The 13,303-nt window shown below is 40.9% G+C and overlaps 1 protein-coding gene across 1 annotated transcript; it reads left to right on the forward strand.

The window, feature by feature from the left end:
* The first annotated feature begins 2,764 nt into the window (after positions 1–2,764).
* On the forward strand, positions 2,765–13,096 carry BMP10 (bone morphogenetic protein 10). Its single transcript, XM_006110793.5, has 2 exons — positions 2,765–3,376; positions 7,780–13,096. Exons 1-2 carry the CDS (start codon positions 3,043–3,045, stop codon positions 8,724–8,726), a joined length of 1,281 nt encoding a protein of 426 aa, XP_006110855.1. The 5' UTR covers positions 2,765–3,042; the 3' UTR covers positions 8,727–13,096.
* Positions 13,097–13,303: the final 207 nt, after the last annotated feature.

A 13,303-nucleotide genomic window follows, 5' to 3' on the forward strand; every position in this document is an offset into this window, starting at 1 on the left:
TGCTCCCTTCGACTTCCCTTACTCCTCGTAGGAGCAGGACTACCGGCACCGATGGGAGTGCCCTCTCAGTTCGAATTAGCAGATCTTCACTACACTCGCTAATTCAAACCCCGGAAGATCGACTGAGGCAGCCACAGTCTTCTCTGTAGTGTAGACAAGCCCTTACTGTGTTAAACTGCCGTGGTAAAAAGGCAAGCTGTTTGAGAGGAGAGTTTCTGAATGAAGCAAAATAGCAAAGGGACACACAAATATATGGCTCGGTGCTCTTAATGAACAGTGCTCTCTGTGAATATAATCTGAATAAATACAATTATCCTTGTTCAAAATTGCATCGTGAAGTGAGCTAGAGTTGTTTCCCTTGTGCCAAGATGGCAGTTGACCTATTTGAGAAGAAACAGCATCTGGACAGTCACAATAAATAGATGTACCAAATGGACAGGATGTGCTCAGTCCTAACTGAGGAGTGGAATTGTCCAAGGCATGTCTACACAGAAGCATTATTTCTGAATAACTGATGTTATTTCGAAATAAGAAAATGAGTGTCTATACAGCAAGCCGTTATTTCGAAATAATGTCAAGCTGGAGGGCTTCTTACTACAACTCCTGTAACTCTCATTTCACGAGGAGTAAGGGAAGCGGAAGGAAGAGTGCTCTTCCTTCGACTTCCTGCTTTATAGACAGTGCGTAAAGCCGAATTAAGCTATTTTGGTTTCAGCTACACAATTGACATAGCTGAAGTTACGTATCTTAATTTGACTTTTGCCCTGCTGTGTAGACGTGCCCCAACAGAGCTTTGCTATTTCAGTCAAACCATGCGCTCTTTAGTTCTTGCAGATATACCTCACAATGAAGTCAGACACCTTCTGCTACTAACAAAGAGATTCTCCTTTGCATCAAAGGGTGGAAGGCTGGGTGTTTGGCTCAAAAGGCATGCGTTCTAATTTTCCTGTCACAGGGAAGTTCCCTGTGAACACTGGGCCAGAACAGAGACAGATATGGTCACAATTTTCAACTTACATGGTTGCTTTGGTTTTACTCATTTGTCTGCAGTCCTCAAACTTTTTGGAAATTTCAAAAATCTGACCATCCCCACACCCCAGTCCAGAATTTGTTTTTTCCGGAAACACACTGAACATTTTCCATGAAAACTGTGCTGTGGTTTTCAACCCGATCTGCTCATAACATCCTGCCCCTGAGCCACGGCGCGTTGATGTGGCCAGAAGTAATGCTGGTGTCTCTGCAGCAGACTAGAGGTCCCTTGAAGTTTAGTTTCATGCCAGTTACAGCAAAGCTCTCTGGCGGGGGATGGTATGATGGCAGCATATGGAACAGAGCTTGAGTGAATGTAACCTGCCATGCCAGACACATAAGAGGCGTGGGAGAAAGGCGGCATTTTAGGAGCCAGTTGCAATTGTTTCAGTGCTCCCTGCTGAGTTTGTTTCTACACATTTCTGTGGAGCCCGTCCCCAGAACAGCAGGTGTTCAATGGGAACCTGTGGTTTCTAGAGAGAATAACTAGCTAAAATATCTGATATTAGGAAATCTGATATTAGAAATGGCAATATACAAAATTATCACAAATCTGATATTAGGAATGGCAACATACAAAAACCTGTAGGGGAACACTTCAATCTTTCTGGACACACAATTGCAGATCTAAAAGTAGCCATCCTGCAGCAAAAAAACTTCAGGACTAGACTTCAAAGAGAAAAACTGCTGAGCTACAGTTCATCTTTAAGTTTGACACAATCAACTCTGGATTAAACAAAGACTGTGAATGGCTCGCTAACTACAAAAGCAGCTTCTGCTCTCTTGGAATTCACACCTCCAGATCAGCTGCTAGAAGTGGGCCTCATCCTCCTTGATTGGATCCACCTGGTCATCTCCAGCCTGATCCTGGCCTGCATATTTATTCCTGCCTCTGGAAATTTCCACTACATGCATCTGATGAAGTGGGTCTTTGCCCACGAAAGCTTATGCTCCTACACTTCAGTTAGTCTATAAGGTGCCACAGGACTCCTCGTCGCTTTTGCAGATTCAGACTAACACGGCTACCCCTCTGATACTTAGCTAAAATAAACACCACTAAAAACATTTGCTAATTGCCTTCTATTTGTACAGGACAAGCTGGTGGTGGCAGCCCAGGGGCAAAATGGAGAACCAGGAACAGCTCTGTTGGCCATGCCCAACCTCATCCCTGCCTGCGTTTCTCCTGTTCCCAAAGCCCCTTTCCACAAGGAAGCCCTGCATGACACACCAGCCCAGATGCAAGGAGCGCAAACTCTCTGCTTCCTACTGCTTGATAGAATCACACCAGTTTCACTGCATTTAGCACCTCCCGTGGTGTTTAGATTGTTTGTTATTTATATTATCAGGGTGCCTAGGAGCCACAGGCATGACTCCCATTGTGCAGGTGCGTACAAACAGAACAAAAGGATGGGCCCTGCCTCAAAGCGCTTTTCAGCCAAGTAAAGACTTTCCTTGGGCTGGAGAGTTTACTAACTCTTAATATTGAAGGAGGCTTTTGTTTACTGTTGGTACAGAATACAAAATCCTAGACGTAGGCTCTGTGTCATTTGCATGTTTGCCTGAAAGCATAACAAAGTTGCATGGATAAAACTTGGCCATACATGCCAAAGAAAGTCAGCTCCAAGGGAGAAAGAAAGGGCAGATCCTGTCCAAGGAGAAAATTGTCGTATCTCAATATGTCCAAGTGCAGAATGTTTACAAAATGCTCATTAAGGGAAAGGGGGTTTGTGAGATAGCAACAGAAAATCTGGTGGACAGCTTACACTGCAAGAGATAAGAGAGGCAAGGCTACCATAGGCGAGCGTGTGTTATATCCAATTACTGAGACCTGGTTTTGGAGGGTGTGTGGGGAGGCGGGAGAGAGAGTGAGGACTGATCACAAGTTTCAGGCAAGGGCTTCCAAACTTGTCAAGTCTGTGACACAAGCTGCGCACAAACCAGGGGATAAAATAGCCACTTAGCGCACACAAGAGCTAAACCTTGGTGAGTGCGGCTGGACGCTAACGCGAAGGAATGGATACTGTTGCCATTCAGTTGTGGGCAACCCTCTCTCTGCTGGTGCACCTTGCTGCTTGCAGCCCCATCATGAGCCTGGAGCAGTCGTCCCTGGAAGAAGATGTGCCCCTCTTTGATGAACTCCTTTCAGAGCAGGAAGGTGTCGATTTCAACACGCTGCTTCAGAACATGAAAAATGAGTTCCTGAAGACGCTGAACCTTTCTGACATTCCCCTGCATGAAAAGTCTAAGGTGGAGCCCCCAGAGTACATGTTAGAGCTGTACAACAGGTTTGCCACTGACAGGACCTCAATGCCATCGGCAAATATTGTTAGAAGCTTCAAAAATGAAGGTAAGATCCATGCTCCTCTGTGAACGAAGAATAACTGGGCATTGCTCAGAACCGACAAGGCACTTCTTCCCAATGTGTGGAGCAAGACGACTTAATTGGGGAGAAAAGGAGTTGACAGTGATTAGATAGAGATGCAACTGGAGCTAGGGAACTAGCATGGCCTGTGTCTATAATGAACAGCTCACATTGCTTGTCTGATGTAATCTCGCCCTCCTTATTTTATATCCTTGAGCCAGTGAGCGTTCTGGGGCAGGAGCAATGTCTTCCTTTGTGTTTGTGTATTGTGGGTGTATTTATTTATAAATAAATTGTCATAGTTCCAGGAAGCATATGCATCATTTATATGTTACCTTCATACGCGTCCGATTTTTAAATGGAGATGGCAACTTATCTTCCTTATTTGATTAATGAGAAAAGGCCTCTTTCACCACCCATGCAATAGTACAAATTCTCATTTGGAAAGCCAAATTTCTTCATGGATTCCCAACCAAACAACAAATGGCTTTCTGGAAATATTTTCCCAATTTAGTTCCTCAATTATTGTGTAAAATAAGGTCAGTAGAATATATAGAAATGTGTGCGGCTAGCATCTCTCTATAACAACTTTTGCCTCACCATTTATTTTTGAGAGAATAAAATTTGTAGTGATTAGACAGGGATGCATGCCTTTTTTCAAAAAAGGTAACTAAAATTTTATAGAATTATGAGTTTAGACTGTTACGAATATTGCGCAATTCAACATTTTCCTGAAATTTCTACACAATTCGGGGAATAAAAAGCTCTCATGCTATTACTGATTCTTCATGCATGAGTACCAATATGGAATATGGGTTGAAAAGGCTTTTCAGAAAATCATTATGTCCCAAAGTAGCAGTCTCAATTTTACTGATGAAGTTCACAACTACAAGATAACAGAGCAAAGACTGAGCCTATGTAACCTAAATTTGACAACTCAGTTTTAGATTCTATAACTGCTTGTGGGCTAATCTATACCTTGCTCAGACGCATGCATTCTTATCAAGCTACATGTTTCTGGTTTTAAAAGGCTCCGCTTTACAGTTCAAATCCACTTTAACTTTGCATTTCTTCTACATATAGACAGCATTTAATTCATTGAGGGCTGCACTGAAAGTGACTTATGCATACTGAAGACCTCAGGGCAATTTGTGTGTAGAGAAGGGATTCACAATCTGGCCCTGAAGGAATATGGAATAATGATTCTGACACTTACAATTTTAAGATGAAAAGTAATAGGAAAACTAATGGACTGTAATTGGGAAAGCAGAGTATACTGAGTGGAGAATGCTATGTGTTTTACTAGTGTACATATGCAGTAATTCCATTAGTTACAATAGAATCATTCCAGATTTATATTGCTACTTAGAGGATTTGCCCACTGTTGCTCAAGTCCTTAACTGAAATAATTTTAAAAACAACAAGCAGTCCTATGGCACCTTAGAGACTAACAAATATAGAATATTATGAGCTTTTGTGGGTAAAACCCACGTCATCAGATGAACTAATTTTTCTTCATTTGATTCATTGCTCTCGGGAGGGGGGGGGGGTCAGTGTGCAGGCTGCCCTGGGGAGAGAGGATAACCCCAGCCCTCTGTCACCACAGCAGCTTGGGGCCAGGGAGAAGTGCCTGTTCATGGAAACTGCTGGGGGAGGGGTGCATATCTCCCAGCTGGGCAACACACAGACAGACAGACACACACACAAACTCTCTCAAATATATAATAGATACTATCCTTTTCTCCACCCCGTGCACTGCTGCCCCAATAGGATTATAACTGTCCCATTCCCCATCTCTGGCCCCTTGCTGTCCCCCTGTGGTCATTATACACTATAACTGTCCCTCTTAGCAGACCCCTCCCTTTCTGTTTTGTGGGAAACACTCACATTCCAGGCACATCCCATTGTCTTGGCACAACCAAACCCTGACCTTGCTTTAAGTTTTGATAAGAGGAAGCTGCCTACCAAATTTGGTGTTCCTAGCTCTTACTGTTTAGGAGGAGTTCTTGAACAAACAGACTCACAGATGGACAGAGAAACACAGACACACAAACTCTCTCAAATATATAGTAGATTGATGACATCAGAATCCATCCTTCATTTTTAGTAAATGGAACAATGCAAAGATCCATTAATTTTCATAAACACAACAGTTTCCAAGCAGCGTGTTCATCACCACAAAGTCTGCAATGGCAATGTCAAATGCAGAGTAACTTACTACCTTCTCAGAAGGTTCCTGTCCTTTCTTCTAGTCCACAACTTCAGAAATAAATTCAGATACTTGTATTCTAATGCAAATGCTCTCCATAGGCACATGTATACCACAGAGGGTCTATTTCAATTGTCTCTGCTTTGTATGTCTAAAAAGTCATTAACAATTAGGGAACCTGGATTATATGGCACATGAGTAAACTAAAGTGCTTGCATTTATTACTGATAAAAGAGATGGAACAGATCACACCGTGCAATGTTTATACTCATCAGCTTGTGGTAGTAGATGATGATAATGGAAATTGCATGGTTGAAAGCAGTAGAACTTGATGACAGTTGTTCATTAGCGGTTTTAGCTCATGGAGTTGTCTGGCTCTGTTGCAGCTTGGATTGTAATGTGGTCGTTGCTTAAAAACTGAAATAAAGCTTTCTGGGCTAATTTGTCCTCCTTCAGACACCAGTGTGTCCTCATTGACACCAATGAGGATGTACAGGAAATAGTGAAGAGTATTTGACCCTTTGAGTTTTCTTGCTCAGTCTGTCTTGTGGGCAGTTGCCAGTTCTGATTTATTTTTCTCCCTAATCAGGAAGCGAGACACCCAGTTTCCCACAAGAGTGTGTCTCTATCCCTTCCAATGATTGATTCATGTCCATTTTCTGTGACTTTTCCCCACCCCAAGACCATATGTATCATCATAACAGTGGACTTGTTCTCCAGCAGCCTGGGGGTGGAGGTGGGCGATAGGGCTGAGGGGCTGTAGATCACTGAGTTCTGGTGCCACTTCCAGTTGTGAAGTGGGACACATTCACTAGACAGACAGCCTATGGATTTACAAACATCAACAAATTCCAAAGACCGATTAAAGTCAATTATTCATGTGCTGATGTGCTTCGCTAGCTCAGGGCCAATATTTGTAGCTTCGTCAACCAAATGTTTCCATAAATGTATCAATCCCAGAGTCATAGAAATCTGAGATGGGAAAATGTACAGGATCCATGCAGTCCATCCCCTCAGCTCCTGTCAGCATGTCCGCTAAGTCTCTATTTCCCAACCTGGTTTCAGAGTCATTATTGAATGAAATGTAGCAATAAATACAAAGCATTTTGTTAAATTGCCCATATGTATGAAGAAATGCAGATGGGGCATGTATAAACATGATGGATAAATAGATAGATGATCATTTGTTTGTTATACATCTGATTCATTAATACTCTCAAAAGCTAAGTATGTACAGTAGTTTTCTTTTGCTCTTTTCAAGACAGATCCAAACACCACTGATGTCAATGGGAATATTTCCATGGCTTTATTGGGTCTTGGCCCAAGACCCGAGTTCCCATTCCTCCTAGTTACAAGCCTTTGCATCACCCTAAACAATTTGTCTCTTTCCTTGAGGGTCACACTCTTCAGTCACTGGTGGAAGTTTATGGTAGCATTTGTTGCCACTGGGAGATCTGTGCACTCTGCATCCAAGACAGCAGATCAGCACTAGGGATTTTAATGTGTTGTATCAACTCACCAGTGAAGATACAAATTCACCTGAGGAGTATGGGACTGTGCACTGGGGATGAACTGAGGGAAAAGGAGATCATACTATTTATGAGGGGAATCTATTGGATACTCTATAGAAAGTTAGGTCCCCTCTTAATAGATAAAAAGATAAACAGATCCGAATGCAGCCTTCCTTCACTGCAGGAACAGTTTGTGTCCCCCTCTGCCCCATCTCCAATCCCCTATGTCCCTTCGGTTGGAATAGAATTCCTCTTCCCTTCCTGCCCTAAACTTTCTGTAATGTCAATAGTCACATGTTAAACAGCTGCTGTATTTGCACTCCAGAGATGGCTTCATTTCGGTGCTGGGCAAAGCAGTTCCTCTACACAATAAACATAATGTGTACGATCAGAAAGGATGTTGTATAAAGCACTTTGATAACCACATTAAAGAGAGCTATAAATCCCCCTTCATTGCCATTACCATAATCTGACCTAGTTTTCCTTCAAGATCCAATATAAACCTTCTACCTCACTGACAATCAATTATTCCTATTTATCCTCATTTTCCTGTTCCTGGAAAGCAAGGAATATCAGGCATGCAAGGCTAGGGTCCATGCATGCACATTTCTGTTGGAAATATTTGCAGTTCTTAAGTGTTTATTTATACTGATCTTTGTCATTTCCAGATCTGACTACCCACCCTATTAGTGTTACAGCAATCCGGAAATACCCTCTTCTCTTCAATGTCTCCATCCCTCACCATGAAGAAATCACCACGGCAGAGCTGAGACTCTACACACTAGTGGAGCGGGACAGAATACTCTATGATGGGATGGATAGGAAAGTCACCATTTTTGAAATCCTGGAGAACAACCATGCAAGGAGAGAAGGAGAGGAGAGAAAAATGGTGGCACTTGCATCCAGGCAGATCTACGGCACCAACAGTGAATGGGAGACCTTTGATATCACAGATGCCATGAGGCGGTGGCACAGATCAGAGTCGACCACCCACAGGCTAGAGGTGCAGATAGAGAGTGAAGAAGGGGAGGAGCCAAACAGAGAGGGGAAACTTGATATTGACATCAGTCCCGAGGCCAAACATGTGCCTCTGTTGATTGTGTTCTCAGATGACCTGAGCAATGACAAAAAAGAGGAGAAGCAAGAACTGGACGAAATGATAGACCATGAGCAGCTGCTGGATTTGGAGAACCTGGGTATGAGCAGCGTCCACAACGGGCCAGGTGAAGAAGCTCTGCTCCAGATGCGCTCCAACATCATTTATGACTCCACAGCCCGGATCCGAAGGAACGCCAAGGGCAACTACTGCAAAAGGACTCCTCTCTATATCGACTTCACAGAGATTGGCTGGGATTCCTGGATCATCGCCCCAAAGGGATATGAAGCCTACGAGTGCCGTGGAGTGTGTTCCTACCCATTAACTGAACACGTCACACCAACTAAACACGCCATTGTCCAGACTTTGGTTCATCTGAAGAATTCCCAGAAAGCTTCCAAAGCCTGCTGTGTGCCTACCAAGCTTGATCCCATCTCCATCCTCTATTTAGACGCAGGGGTGGTAACTTACAAGTTCAAATATGAGGGGATGGCAGTTGCAGAGTGTGGTTGCCGATAGTGGAAAGGAATGCATGCACCACGCGTGCGCTAAGGGAGTATTTAATAATTCAACCTGTAAATGTGTACATTTCGCATTTCCTATTTAATAAGGTTATTTAATGAGGTGTGTACAGACAATTATATGTTTCATGTGATAGGGAACAGGTAGATCATATGATTGTAAGGAATGTATATTTTATTTTGCACTTGCTTCTTGCTGTTTCGCTTCTTATCAGAGAGGCTTCCTTCATAAACAAAAGAAGGAAAACCAAATCATTGGGTTGTTAGGGGTTTTGGCCCCAAAATAGACAACCTTCATGCCATGGAATAACATTCATGGATTTTATTTCTTAAAAAATATGTTTAGGTGTTGCAGTCAAGGACATGGTTTGAAATGCACGCCCCACTGCAGGGGTTAAAACATGGACTGAATGAACATAATGATGTGATATGTTACATACTTAATATTATGAAGTGTTTTGATAGGTTTCCATCCCTCCATTCCCCCTACCACTCCATGTTAGCATTTTAGTCTCAGGAAAGATCCTGTGTATTTATGCCCTAACTTTTCATTACATTTCAATAGAAAACAATTCCTTGCTGGTGTGTTTGGAGTAAATTAAAACAGTTTTGAAGTTACTGTGTTCATATTAAAATTTGCAGTGAACCAAACTGTGAACCTGGTGAAACCCAACTTAGGTTGAAAAATTGTCTGAGATCAGGAGAGAAAATCTTCTGTAAAATTACCCAGTGAAAAACATCTGACATCCACAATGTCAGGCTGCGACTGTGCTCTGGCTCACTGCCCCCTTGGATACTCCACAAAGCAAGAAATGCTTCTACCATTTTGTTTATTATCAAATCCCTTGCATATAGTAGTGATGCTGACTTGAGATGTAAATCTCCACATTTGATGCATGTTGCATATCAATAGCAAGGACTTTAACTGGGAGAAATCTGCATAATAGCTCTGTTGAAATCCTCAAAGATTCAGCAATTTATTTCAACTAGGAGCCTGCCCCAATGTGTCTAATATGTTTAATAAAACTATATACTGCAACTGAAATGGCAAAGTAACACCATTCTTAATCCATGTAAAGCTAGGCAGAAAAGGAAATCCCTCCACCCCAGCTACCCAGGGAGGATCTTTCCTTTCTGTACGTGTTGAAGTTGTCAATTCATAAAGACGTTGCTCTTGCACACACACACACTTGAACTATATATGATGGAATCACATGCCATGTTTCCGCCACTCTTCTGCAACAAATCATGGTGATAAGAAGGTGTCAGAGCTGAGAAACAATAGGCCCGTCACTTTATTTATATTAAGCTGCAAATTTGTCAGATTCTTGGGAAAGTGTAAGTGACGTTGAATCTCCTAGCCACCGCCAGAGCCTACTGTACTGTCCTGCATCTGTCCTACACTTTTAAGGCAAAGTTATCTTCAGTGGAAATGATAAGAGACTTGTCTTTGAAAGAACTGACTCTGACACTTCATGGGAATGAACACAAAAGACTTTATCAAGCACCAACGGAAACCAGTTTCACCTCCATCCATGCAAACCCTTCTGTGCTTCCCATTATTTATTGATCTATTTATTGACTGTCTGCCTTTGTAATATAATGTAGAATACAAAATGTTTTATTTTTGTGCTCCTATGTATTCCACACCGATAAAACCTTGTACTGAACAATTTATATTCTGAGGCCTTCTGTTGAACATTGCTCCAAAGTGGTTTTTGCTTATAGATCTTTGTAAATATAATATATTGTTATTATCTTTCCTGCCTTCAGACTATCAACCACAGGGACTTAAGAAAGCACCTCGAAGAATGCAGTGTTGTCTGATAAAAATAAGCTCTTTTAAGGACATCCTTGCTTTAAATTCTCTGATTCCATAATCTATTGTAAAATAGTGCAGAGTAGGTAATGTGTTTCCAACTACAGAGCTTGATCAATGGCGCTATATTGAATTAGACTAGCTGAGAAGCTGGCCCTTCCAAGTGAGGGAATGACTGTCATTGATTCATGAATGACTTTGCAACTTCATAATCTTAACCTTGGATAAATGGCAGGTTAAAAAACATGTAATCAGTGTGAAATCTTAATCCACTAGCATGAATCATTTTAAGTGAGACCTCCCAACTGAAATTCCTTTTTTATGTCATGCTCAAACTATCTGCATTTCATGTGTAATTAATACAAAACATTCACCATGTCATTGTTATAACAATTATAGTTTGCAATTATCCATTATTTATTTTATCATCTTTTTTCTGCAACAGGCTTATGTATATTTGTACCCTTTTTTCTCTACTGGATAGCACCAAAAATGCTCAACTATATATCATACAACCTATACTATTTACAGCCAGTGAAGAATCTCCTTTTGCTTGAATTCCAGTGGTAGGAGATTGCAAAAGGACATGTGTTCCGTTCCCACACACTCACCATAAAACATATGAAATGTCCCAAACAGACATAGATTTGTTACATTACTGCAAAAAGGCTAAGAATAGCCCTCATTGCTTATGCTATACATGCAGGATAAGGTCCATAGTGTGAGACAAAAAAAAGTAGAACATAGGGTTCAATTTTGCAAACATTAATGCACAGGAGTAATTTGATCTTTGAGCAAAGTTCCATGTATAAGCATTTACAGGATCAATACATAGGAACCAAGCCAAATTAGCACAATGGTTCATGAAGTCTAATTAATTAATCTTTTTACTGCAGTACACCAAACCATTAAGGTACCAGTAGAGTGCCAAGCTACCCATGATCCAGATGCAAATTTTGAAAGCTCTTTGGCCGGTAGACTTTGTAGACACTAGCCCTGGCTAGTAGTTGTCTCTGATTGCAGCCAGTATCTAAGTGTCAGAGGAATGTGCAAGAAACCCCCTAATGGCAAATAGTAAGAAAATAAAAAACACCTTATTATGATGTTCTTTGGGAAAACATTGTTAAACCACAATTTTAATCTCTCATAAAGAATGCATTTGTGCATGCTCTATATTGTTCAGACCCTTAGATTTAAACTAATCAGATTATTCCAGCGCATTGTAAGTTTTCTATTTTAAAAAAGGACATTTGCTTTAATGGAATGGCTTCAACCCAGTGCAAAAGATAACTGGGTAACTGCAATTTGGTGGCTTTTCCATGGATTCAGACTACAATATTGTTTATATTATCAACATGCACGATGGAGTGGGAGCATGTGGTCTAATTTATGTTAAAATAAAATAAGAGTTTTTCTTTGTGCCATTTTAAAATTAATAAACTAAGCCTGATCCTGCAAACATATATATGTTTAATGTAAAATGTACAGTGTCCCACTAAATTCATGCTCTCTATTGAACCATTTAGCAATGACTTTGGAGGTTCGGGGCCTTGGTTGCTAAAAACAATACAATATAAAACATCATGTTTCACATTCTGTTAACAGTAAATCAATGATATATCTCTGGAAGCATTTTCTAGGACTGGCTGAATTATATTAATGAAAAAAAATAATTTATTATTTCTGTTTTACTTCTTTTACACACTCATTTTTCACTTAATTAGTAGCCTAAATTGATTTTCTTTCCTCTCCTGACCTGCTTGATGCCAATGTTAATGGATTTTTTACTCTTATTTTTTTTAAAGCCAAATAAAAAATAAAACAAAGGAAATAGCTTCAGTTTTGGAGGGGGTCTTTTAATAAATTTTGCAAAATATATCTAAAATGTAGCACATAACAAAAATATATTTTGTTTGTAAACTGCCTATCACAAAAACCCTTGCTTGCATAAACCATGAAATTTAATGGGATTCTACTTCTGTCTGTTTATTATTTATATAAGATTAGCATGTGCAGTCTGGTCTACACTTAAAATTTAAATTGCGATAGCTACTGCTCTCATTAGTGGGAATAATTCACACCTCTGAGCACCATAGCTAGGTGGTGCTAATCTAATCTCTGGTATAGATGCAGCAAGGTTAACATCACTAGGGTATGTCTAGACTGCAGAGATTTTCCAGGATACCAGAGTATCCCAGAAAAGCTCTGCCACGTCCAAGGAATGCATCTGTTTTTCAAAAAAAAAAATTGGGAAAGATGCTTTTTTCGGCATCCCTGTAAACCTCATTCTACAAGGAAGAAGGGTTGTTCCAAAAGAGACTTTTTTCCAACATTTGTCACAGTGTAGACGGGCCAATTGTCAGAAAAGCCTCTTTTGGAAGAAAAGCGGAAAAAGATACACAAATTGTAATTCTCAATATGCATATCTTTTTCCAGTAGAACTTCGTAGTCTAAACACAGCCCAGATTCCATCACTCAGGGAAGTAGTGTTCCTACGGCAACAGAAACTTCCCTTCCATTCTATCATTCCAGGACAATGGTGGGCAATCTGAGGCCCATAAACTGTGTGAGGTCCATTGGGGTTTTATGAGTGTCCTGTGACACATTTTGTTTACTGTTGCCTACACACAAGGTTGCCAGATTCCCCTGGTTTCCAGCTGGTAGTTTATTTCCTACCAGTATTACTAAAGAGACACACACACAAAGTAGGAGAACACGCATAAAGTGAGGTTAGATACGCATAAAGTGAGGCTGAT

Source organism: Pelodiscus sinensis, chromosome 28 (assembly GCF_052426305.1).
Source record: "Pelodiscus sinensis isolate ZL-2025 chromosome 28, ASM5242630v1, whole genome shotgun sequence".
Classification (NCBI taxonomy): domain Eukaryota; kingdom Metazoa; phylum Chordata; order Testudines; family Trionychidae; genus Pelodiscus; species Pelodiscus sinensis.

What these genes read in the sequence shown, in the direction of transcription:
- BMP10 (XM_006110793.5), top strand. Translation starts at nt 3,043, where the DNA reads ATGGATACTGTTGCCATTCAGTTGTGGGCAACCCTCTCTCTGCTGGTG. An exon ending in TAGAAGCTTCAAAAATGAAG is followed by an intron (nt 3,377 to 7,779) that starts GTAAGATCCATG and finishes TGTCATTTCCAG; the next exon opens with ATCTGACTACCCACCCTATT.